The sequence below is a fragment of the Helianthus annuus genome, chromosome 2, assembly GCF_002127325.2.
Source record: "Helianthus annuus cultivar XRQ/B chromosome 2, HanXRQr2.0-SUNRISE, whole genome shotgun sequence".
Classification (NCBI taxonomy): domain Eukaryota; kingdom Viridiplantae; phylum Streptophyta; class Magnoliopsida; order Asterales; family Asteraceae; genus Helianthus; species Helianthus annuus.
In genome coordinates, this window is record NC_035434.2 from 13,475,782 (window position 1) to 13,486,998 (window position 11,217).

Here is an 11,217-nt window from a genome sequence, read left to right on the forward strand (position 1 = left end):
AGTTTGTTTTCTTGAAACCATTTTCGTTAGCTCGGTCTTATCTTGTTTTAATGTTTCAATTATCTTTTTAAATTCATTTTCATAATTTTCATGAAACATGTTGGCCTCTGTGCATTTTGAAAGATCCACGATCAAATGTTGATTGTGGATAAATGTCACATCATATTTGCTTTGCAAATCGTCATATTTGCTTTGCAAATCAGACAATTTAACATTTAATCCAACACACCTATCACATCTATCACAACTATCAGATTTTGATTCATCGACACATACCTGACTGGAATCACTCTCAGATGTTGACTCATTTGCATCAGAATCAACAACCTCCCTTGATGATTCACATTCAGATCCATCCTCGCTTGAACTTGAACTTGAAGTTGTAACATCTTCAACTGAAGTTGAAACGTCTTCAACTGAACTACTATCATGTTCAGAACTGTCATCGTTTCGCGATGATTCACCATTGCTGGCATCTTTGACAATTTTAGCATAAAAAGCCATTTTTGTTTGACTACAGTTCCTTGGATCAAGAGATGATGGTGCTACAGTAGAACGATGGCGCTGTGAAGCAACTGGTGGTAATGGATTTCCATACAAGTCTGTGGTTGGAGCTGGCTTTACAGGAACTTGTATCAGATTGCCATATAAATCTGTTGTCATTTTCGGTTCACTTTGCTTTTGATTAGCAACCGATGCCCATTGTTCTGCCATAATTCGAGGTGGTGTGGGAGATTCGGCCCATGATGGAGATAATCTCGTGCTTCTATACTTACTTTCAGTATTAGACGGAGTACCCCACCAATCCGGATTCATTTTAACTGTATGTTGATGAGTACCTGCTTACAAAATCAAAACAAACAAGTTAAATATGATTCTGAAGTCTTCTGTTAAAAAGATCAAGTGAATGTGACAAAGTATATGAATGTTCAGCAATCAACAAGATGACGAAGGTTGGGAGGTTCGTCGAGTGGTAGAGTAGACGAAGGTTTAAAGGTTTTGACGAAGGTTGTTATGAGTGGCGAAGGTTGGAATGTATGGCTGAGGTGAGGAAGGTTGAGGTGAGGAAGGTTGAGGTAAGGAAGGTTGAGCTGAGGAAGGTTGAGGTGGGGAAGGTTGAGCTGAGGAAGGTTGAGCTGAGGAAGGTTGAGGTGAGGAAGGTTGAGGTGAGTGTGACGAAGGTTGAGGTGAGGAAGGTTGAGGTGGGGAAGGTTGAGCTGAGGAAGGTTGTGCTGACGAAGGTTGAGGTGAGGAAGGTTGAGGCGAGTGTGACAAAGGTTGAGGTGAGGAAGGTTGTGGCTGAACCTTCGTTGACAATTGAACCAGAAAAGAAGATATTTCTCAAAATCTTATCCTCTGACACACAGACACTCTTTTTCAAAGACTCCTTACTGAAAAGCTACTAAATTCAACATACTCATCATTTGTTGTCAAATAATTCAAACACAACAATATAATAATCAACAAACACTTCAGTAATGTTTCAACAAGGATCAAACATGGATAATTATCAAGAACACTATGAAGATCCTGAAGAACAAATAAAGAACTCCAACGAGTTTTTGAAGATTCCGACAATAATTTCACTGGAATAATTTTCCGAACACAATTTTTGCACTAGAGTTTAATAAAAACCTTTTCTAAGCATGTATAGATGAATTTTAACAAAGTTTTTATAGAAACAAATAGCAAATCAACAAGTTTTTCACAGATTTTATAACCTTTTTCCAGAAAATATTATTTTCAAAGCTCAAGAACACAAATATATTTCCAGAAAAATGCAAGAAAATCTTTCAAAACACAAGAAAAACAACTTGGTTTTAACAAGGAATCGAGCCAATGCTCTGATACCAATTGTAGGTCCACCAGGAGGATCGAGTAACCTCTATTCCCTGTTTTCTGACAAACCCGAAAGTGCGGAATCCAAACGGGTAAGTTAAAACCAAGTTACGAACACAAACACGACAAACACGAGATTCACCGATTAACACTCCATTGTATTAATCTAGAAAATGGTTACAAAGCAATGTTTACAAATGGTCTCTGTAAACTCTGTGTGTGTGTGTTACAGTGTGTTCGCTCTCAAATCTATTCAGACTTGCACACAATGTTTGCCTTCTGTTGCTGTATATATACTGAATGAGACTGGCGAACCTTCACATGTTGACGAAGGTTGACGACGAAGCTTCACATGTGAAGATGGTTGTAACCTTCTTCATGGGGAACCTTCATCATGGGGAACCTTCGTCATGGGGAACTTTAAAGTTCATCATGGGGAACTTTAAACTTCACCATGGGGAACTTTAAACTTCACCATGGGGAACTTTGTCAACAGCAAACAACTTAACAGTTAATGGACTAATATGCATACTGCACACACGCAGATGCATTTACATCGTACATTACAAAGTAAACAACGTACCAAGTCAAGATAGGAGGATATCTTGACTTCGGCCTTCACTTCGTAGCTGAGTCGAACTGGAACGACCCCGGAACGATCCGTGTCCACACAATATGCATCAACAATCTTTGGATATGACATGTGTTCTTCGGTATGCCAGGTTCACATAATGATATTACCATCATAAACCACTCGCCCCTTTTCAATGATCAAGAAAATGGTATAGGACCCAAAGGAACTTTCTTTGTAAACGGGGTTGAGTACGTGTATGGGTACTACCTAGTTGATGGGATTTACCTAGACCGGGGGGTTTTCGTAAAATCGTTCACAAGACACGGTACCATAGATCCAAAGAGATTAAAGTTTAACAGGGTCCAAATGGCTGCACGTAAAGACGTCGAGCGAGCATTCGATGTTTTAAAGAAAAGGTGGCGAATATTGGCAATGCCTTGTCAACTATGGGACAAGGATCAGATTGGAAACGTGATGTATGCATGTATCATTCTTCACAACATGATTTTGGAGGATGAAGGTAGAGCGGTCGTTACCTACTATGATGACGATGACCCCCAACCAGGTAACGTAACAGTTACAAACGAAGATAAAGCGTCAAATGAATTTTTGATCAAGTCAAGGGATATACATCACAACCTTCGATCTGATTTGGTGAATCATGTTTCAACGATTCCTGGGTTCGAAACCGACGACGACGATGAAGAATGATTGTTTTTTATTTTGATAATTATTATGTATGTTTATGTAGTTTTTAATGCTTATATATATATATATATATATATATATATATATATATATTAAAAAAGATTGATGTGGCCAAGCCACGCCCACCATACCCCCTACAACTTGGGTTTGTGTATTGAGTTCTTCAAGTTTCACGTGTCAACCCATGCCCCAAACCCCCGCCCCACCATACCCCACGGTCTAATTAAAAAAAAGCAGTTGTCAACTTTCAAGCTTGATATCATTTAGGGGCTTTTAATGATTTAGACACTGGTTCAATGCTTAATGATTTAGACTGTTTGTTTTGTGAACAGATTTCTGAATTGTTTAGACATTTGCCTTTGAAAGGTTAAGCATTATACTGAGTCTGAATGGTTAAGACCTCTAATCAGGTCAGACATTTGCCTCTGAACGCTTAATTATACTGGATCTTAATAGTTTAGGCGTCTTATTGGTTCAACACTTAGTGGTTCAAACCTCTTACTGGTTCAGCACTTAACTATTCAGGAGTTGTCAAACGGACCCTTAGTTTACAAATTTTATAAATCCTTAGTTGTATAATTTTAATATTTTTTTATAGAATGTGAGTGATAATATTAAGAAATGTTTTCTATTATCATCACTATTATGTATTTGATATATATATATATTTTTGAAAGGCAAATTTGGGTTACTGACAGACCACTGGAGTATTATCGTGTCACCAGCGGAACCACCCAATCACACTCACCTCCATTAGGCAATAATGTTCATACACCAATTCAGAAGGAAACCTAATATATCTAGAAAAAACCCACTTGTGAGAATCGAACCCAGAACCTAATGGTCCTTAAGTTCTATCTCATCCCCAAATGCCAATAGACTATGATGCCATAGGCGTGATATATATATAGGATCCCGTACATTAATCCAGGAGTGTGAGAAGTGTATTATAACACTATATATAACACTATATAACACCATATAACACTATGTAACACTATTACTAACTAAGTATTCATTACTAGGCAGATAATCAAAACCTTATGACCAGATCTAAATATGTTTCCGAAAGTGAGGTTTTTTGATTTATCATTGATGCAAACAAGGTTGGCTTAGGTTTCTAAATATGTGTTACAATCAAATGTACTTAAATGCATATCATTCTAACTTTATTAACTCCAAGTTCATTTGGTTAAAAAGTCAAATTACTACTACAAAGTTTATGCATGCTTTCGAAAGTTGGGATTGTCTCTGATTGATGCAACAATGTTAGCTTAGGTTTCTATATATTCAGTGCAATTAACTGTTTTAGATATATCGCTCTCCCTCTCATAACTTCAAGTTCCGTACTAGGTCAAAGATTATATCGTTATCTTTAATTTGAACATGTGTCCGCAATCAAAGTCTCAGGGGTTTCAGTATACAAACAACAGGTTGGCTTAGGTTTTCATAAATATACTGCAATTGTAACTTATTTCCACATATATTTCTTATGCTCTATTTCCACCATCCTTGCCTTTAAGTTAAACGTCTCAATTCTCATGACAAATCTAAACACGTTTTCATAAACCATGTTTTTGGGATTTGTCACTATTTTAATTAACGAAGTTGGCTTTCATCTTTCATCATTCACTAAATACAAAATGATTTCACTCTATTACCAAACATCACTAGGTAAACATTCAAAACTATGACCTAATCTAAATATGTTTCCATAAGTGGGGTTTTGGGGATTTATCATGGATGAAAACAACAGATTTGGTTTAGGTTTCCAAACTTTCGTTACAATTAAATGTACTTTCATGTATATCATTCTAAAATTTATGCATGTTTTTGAAAGTTGGGCTTGTCTTCGATTCATGCAAAAATGTTGGCTTGTGTTTCTACAAATTCATTTCAATAATTTTTAGGCATATCGCTCCCTCTCTTACCTCCAAGTTTTTTACTAGGTTAAAAGGGTAAATCGTTATCTTTGAATTTGAGCACGTGTCCACAAGTAAATTCTTAGGGTTTTCAGTATTCAAACAACGGATTTTGGTTTTTAAATAATCATTACATGTGAAGTTTGCTTTAATAAATTTTCTTACGTTGTGATTTCACCATAGTCATCACTATGTTAAACGTCTAAACTCTACCAAGAAATCTAAGCACGTTCCAGCAAACCTTTTTTAAGATGCGTCACTAAGTCAACGAAGAAGGTTGGCTTATGTCTTTAATCATTCACTAAATATATATTTATTTTGCTCTATTACTAAATAGTCACCACTAGGACACTAGGTAGACTATCTAAAAATTATGACCCAATCAAAAATATGTTCCCTAAAGAGGAGTTTTTGGGATTTAAAGGTTATGAACAAATCAAAAATATGTTTTGGGATTTAAAAGTTATGACAAAATTAAAAATATATTCCTTAAAGAGAAGTTTTAGGATTTATCACTATGCAAACAACAAAGTTGGCAATGTACATTCATGCATATCATTCTAACTCTAAAGCTCAAAGTTCTTTAGGTTAATACATCAAACTATTACTACAAAGTTTATGTATGTTGAAAGTTGGGTTTGTCTTAGATTGATGCAACAATGTTGGTTTATGTTTCTCTAATTAAAGTGTTTCAAGCATATTTCTCGCGCTTTATTATCTCCAAAGTTCCTCATTAGGTTATAGGTTAAATCGTCATTTTGACTCTGAACACGTGTCCGTGATTTAAGCCTTAGGTTTTTCAGTATTCAAAAACTAGGTTGTCTTATGTTTTAGAAATTCATTACAATTGAAATTTATTTTCACACATATTTCTTATGCTTTATTTCGACCATACTCACCACTTAGTTAAAAATCAAATTTGTACAAACAAATTTAAAGACAATTCAAAAACCCGTGTTATCAAGATTTGTCACGAATTTAATCATAAAAGTTGGCATAGGTCCTTAACAATTGATTAAAGGTACATATATTTCTACATATATGCCTCATGCTCTGTTACTACATATTCATCACTATGTAGATAATCAAATTGTTATGACCGAATCCAAAGATGTTTCGGGGGGGGGGGGGTGGGGTGGGGTGGACTAATCATCACTACAACAACAAGGTTGGATTATGTTTGTAAATACTAAAACTAAATGTACTTTCGTCGATATCATTCTAACCCTATTAGCTCCAAGTTCTTTAGATTAAAAACTCAAACTATTATTACTAAATTTATGAATGTTTCTAGGAGTAGGGTTTGTCTCCGATTCGTGCAACAATGTTGGTTTTAGTAATTAAACTTTTTTTCTTTCTAAAATGTATACTTGGGCTTTACTACCATCATATTCTTCAACGTTTAAACAATCTGGTTATTATGTTCGAATCCTAGAACTTTCAAAAAGTCGGGTTCTCGGGTTTTGCGATCAACAATGTGGTTTTAAGTTTTTGAGATCATTTATATTATGTATATCATACTTCCAAATTCATAGTTAGAATAAGATCTCAGACCCTTATTACTAAAGTTAAACATGCTTCGAAACATGGAGTTTTCAGGATTTCTCACTGATTCAAGTAACAAGGCTAGCTTATGCATCTATATATTTGTTAAAGTTAACGTTATTTTGACAATTAAAATATTATCACCAAATCTAAACACAATTCAAGCAACAAGACTGGATTAGATTTTCTTTTGAAGATTCGTTACCAATATATTTATTTCCACAATATCACACTCACTCGATTGCCTCCAATTTCCTCAACATCAGACCGTTATTTATCGAACAAAGCACGTTTACAAAAGCCGGGTTTATAGGATTCTTCAACATATGTCGTGTGTGTTCGACTACATTATATTCATCACTAGGTTCCAAAAAAAAGGTTTTTGGAAATTTATCTTCCACTCAAGCAATAAGGTTCCTTAGGTTTCAAATCATTTATTATAACATATTCTATTTTACATATAATATTTCATAACCAATATATGTGTTCATTGAACGGATTGGTCGCTGAGAAGGAAAGCCATCTACATAACCGGTGTTGGTGAGTATTCTTGAACTGTCTTTATTTGGGTTGGTTATGTTTCGGCCACTGGTTGAACTACATTTTCAAAAAGAAAAACATTATTCCTTAGTTCCCAAAAAGTACAAGCTTTCTATATCAGTTTTGTATATTGTTTTGAATTTGTAAAACATATTTATTATATTGTCTTGAATTTGTAAAACATATTTGTTACCTTTTAAATTATTTGTGAGATAATCATCAAGTATTCTCAAATTTGATAACCCCAGATTTTTAATTCGATACAAATCAAAATACTTACGAGAATTCAATTACTCTATTAATTCTTTGAGAATTGTAGAATTAAAATCCAAACTTGCGTTGGCACAATATTTCAAACCACCACCATTTCAAACCATATTTTTTTCCTCCAACAATAAACCACTCCAAATCTTCACCTTATCACCTACTTTTCCTTTTATTTAAACTATTTATAATTTATATAACATATTTGTAATTTATTTACTTAATGATATAATTTATAATTTTATTAAAATATTAAAAAATATGGAAAAATAAAATTCATAACAATATAATTTATTCTTTATTTATTTTTTATTTCATTATCTAGTATTTTGTTTAATAATAAACTCAAATAAGATAGTAAAAAAGAATATTTATTTTTTGCAACGGCTCTTTTTTTCAAACGGCTAATATCTACTGGTTATAAATTCAATTCGTATTTCAACCAACATGTGCACTTCTCAATCAATAATTCACTACAAAGATTCATCAATAATGGCAAAAAACCCTTGGGCTCAAGATGAAGGCATAGCTCTGGTCAACTCTTGGATAGCTCTGGTCAACTCTTGGATGGACTTCTTCGATAATAGACGAGGAGTTGTTTGAATTAGAGAGCCCTTATTTGAAGGATATCATCAACGTGTAGGAGAAATCAATCGCTCTGTGTACGACACTTTGTCAAGGTTTCATAATTTTTTCGTGGAGGTGCGCAGATTTCATGCATTCTTCAACTTCATGATGGCTCAAGGTGACGGCATAACAGAGGCACAAACGATTGTCCGGGCTCGCCGGGAATACAAAAACAAACACAGTAGAAGATGTTGTCACATCTCGTCTTGACAATTAATAAGAAACCATCCCCCAATGCAACCTACTCCCCCTCTGGATGCCGATTCCGATGGTTCAGGGTTGATGATTAGTTTTAATTAGTTGCTTTGTTTATGTTTAATTATCTGGTTTGTTTAGGTTTAATTATCTAGTTTTTGCATGATTTTTATTTTTAATAATATGTTTTTTTTAGTTTGTATTATTTTTATTTTATATATTTGTTTTTTTAAATTTATATTATTTTAGGTTTTATTTTATTAAAAAATAAACAATATTAAGTTTTTTTATTATTTAAAATCAAGGGGGTCCACAAGGGACCCACCATCAAACCCTTTCCCCTCGTCCGCTCTTCCAAACCGACCCACCTTCCGATGGGAAAATGCCGAGGGTGAGCTAACGGAAGATGACGTAATTCAAGTGACCCTTTTCGAATATAAACATATATGCGACCATGACTTTAAACACGTTTCGGCATGGCAAAATTATGTATTTTCCATTTATTTATGTTTAATTATGTGTTTTTTTTTACATTTTAATAGTGTGTAATTTTTATTTTATAATTAATGTTTACTTTGAATTACGTAATGTTTATTTTAAATTTATCGTTTTATTTTAACTATGTTTTTTTTAATTTTAATTTATATTCAAAACATTTAAATATATGAAATAATTAAAAGTTTAAATTAAATTAAAACATTTATATTTTAGGGAAAAGTGGGGAAATCTTGGACGACACCGTGCAATCTGAAAAATCTAAAAAAAACCGATGCGACGCTAATGTCTCACACGGAAAAAATTGGGACAACACCCTCCACCCTAAAAAGTCATCTTTGTGGTTCATTCAATAACTAAAAATACTTTTGGGCCAAGTTAACCTGAACTTGGTTATTGCAGATTATAAAGCATTCAACATGCAAGACCTCCCATATATTCATAGAGAAAGACCTACCATATACTTACTAATAACATTTATTCATAGAGAAAACATAAGTTTGGTGAACGAAAAAAAAACACAAAATAGTTGAAAAACCAGATAAACACTTCTTCAACTAGAACTCGACCGCCTTAACCGCTCACAAGCTACACCACACCATGGTTCCCGACCGTTTCAAGCAGCTTCGCCTTTATCTGATCCTCATTCACTTCACGGCTTTGCTGCAAAAACGAAAAATCCAAACATTAAACCAAATATTAATTAATAAAATCACCATGGATATGTTAAATTATTTTGTTACAAAAACTTCACATTAAGGCTTTTTAGCTAGTACCTGAGCGCGGTATACATCGAGTGTAAAGCCATCGAAAGAGCTAACGACCGCTTGTTGCAACTCTAAACCGAGATCATTGAGAGTCTTTGTGATTGAATGCAACAAACCCGGTCTCCAACCGCTACTCATGTGTATAACAACCGCCCCACCTTCACTTCGTCTCACCTCGATCTACATATAAACACAAAAATAAATTAGTCACAAAAAAAAAAAATCAAGGGTCTATGTTATACACATTTTAATAACAATATAATCCCACTTTGATTTCAAACCGCGTTTTTAGGTTACAGCTTGCGTCATAGCCCCTAGTTTTGAACATTAGGGTTTGTGTCAAATAAACACCCCCCCCCCCCCCCGAAACCCCTCTTTAGTAGGGCCCTAAAATAAAGGTATGAAACATACCCTAATTGGATGTGGAGAAACCTGTCCTCCAATGTTCGAAGGACCAGCGGGTGGAGGCATCAAAGAGGTTGTACGGGCCGGGTTAAGCTCGAGCTCAAGTTTATTAATTTTCTCAGAAAGATCTTTCAGATATGCGATCGCATCTCCAAGAATAGACGCGCGGTCCATCTGTTCAACATTATATATGTAATTAGAAACATGAAATAATAACATGATTACATAAACATATGCCATGCATGATGAACTCATGATCACATTCTATTACACTAATTTTTTCTTTTTAAATTTTTTTACCTTTGTTATATTCGGTACCAGAGACCGGAGGGCAAGTAATCTCTCATTCAACTTCTCTCGGCGTCTCCTTTCTGCCAATAAATTCCTTGCCGGATCACCTCTCTTTCTCTTCTGTCCCCAACCAGAACCAGAAACAGAAACAGAAACAGAACCAGAACCAGAACCAGAACCGATTTCGGTGGCTTTTACTTCCTTCAGCTCATCAGGAACGGCCAAAACTTCCCTTAACTGAAACGAAGAATTTGGTTCTGCTGAAGGGACGTTTTGTAATGGTTGTAAACTTGAGGGTCCAGCTGTGGTTTGAAACACGTTGGTTTGAAACATGTTGGTTTGAAACATGTTTGATTGATCGAATTCTAAAGCATGATTATTGCCAAACATAGTTGAAAAGGGGAGATTGTTTTCGAGTTGGTTTGGGAACACAAAGTCCCAATCATGGTTGTTCATGTCTCCTAGTTCTAACATGAAGTCAGATGGATACATATTGTTGTTGATTTCTTTTCCGCCATTGTTATCCATGTTTGTAAGTTTTGAAGAAGAGGGTGAAAAGAAAGTCTAGAGAGAGTGAGTGAGGAGGAATGGCATTTCATATGGGGTGACTATGATATATATATATACACACACATATACTAACTTAGCTGGATTACTTGGTAACTTAGAATAGGTTTCGAAATGTACAAGTTATAATGTTTGTAAGAAATTCTTTTGTTTTTATCACCTTAATTTCATGAATAACTTTGTTAAAGTTTTTCAGTTAGTTTTTTTTAATTTTGAATTATGACGTTTGACTGACTAAATTCACAAGGTTTGGGTGTATTATCAGAAAAAACTCGAAGTACGTAAAGCTCGAGTTGCGTAAATATCACTATAAGGTTAAACTAGTGTGATAGATGGTCACATTTTTTTTTTTTTACTAAAATACTCAGATGAGGTCAGCTGTTAATTAATTAATGGTTAACTTACTCGAATTCATGATATGGGGATTTGTTTGACATATGTTTTTGAAAGTGATAATTTATTATAAAAATAATGTAAT

The 11,217-nt window shown here is 34.4% G+C and overlaps 1 protein-coding gene across 1 annotated transcript; it reads right to left on the reverse strand.

The window, feature by feature from the left end:
• Positions 1 to 9,863: 9,863 nt before the first annotated feature.
• Positions 9,864 to 10,700, reverse strand: LOC110886212 (transcription factor FER-LIKE IRON DEFICIENCY-INDUCED TRANSCRIPTION FACTOR). Its single transcript, XM_022133990.2, has 2 exons — positions 10,182 to 10,700; positions 9,864 to 10,055 (listed from the first exon to the last, which is right to left on the reverse strand). Exons 1-2 carry the CDS (start codon positions 10,698 to 10,700, stop codon positions 9,864 to 9,866), a joined length of 711 nt encoding a protein of 236 aa, XP_021989682.2.
• Between the last annotated feature and the right edge of the window lie 517 nt (positions 10,701 to 11,217).

Excerpts from the sequence above, each read along its gene's own strand:
- LOC110886212 (XM_022133990.2), bottom strand. The coding sequence starts at position 10,700 with ATGGATAACAATGGCGGAAAAGAAATCAACAACAATATGTATCCATCT. Across the intron at positions 10,056-10,181 it reads TGGTACCGAATATAACAAAG|ATGGACCGCGCGTCTATTCT; the intron begins GTAAAAAAATTT and ends AATGTTGAACAG.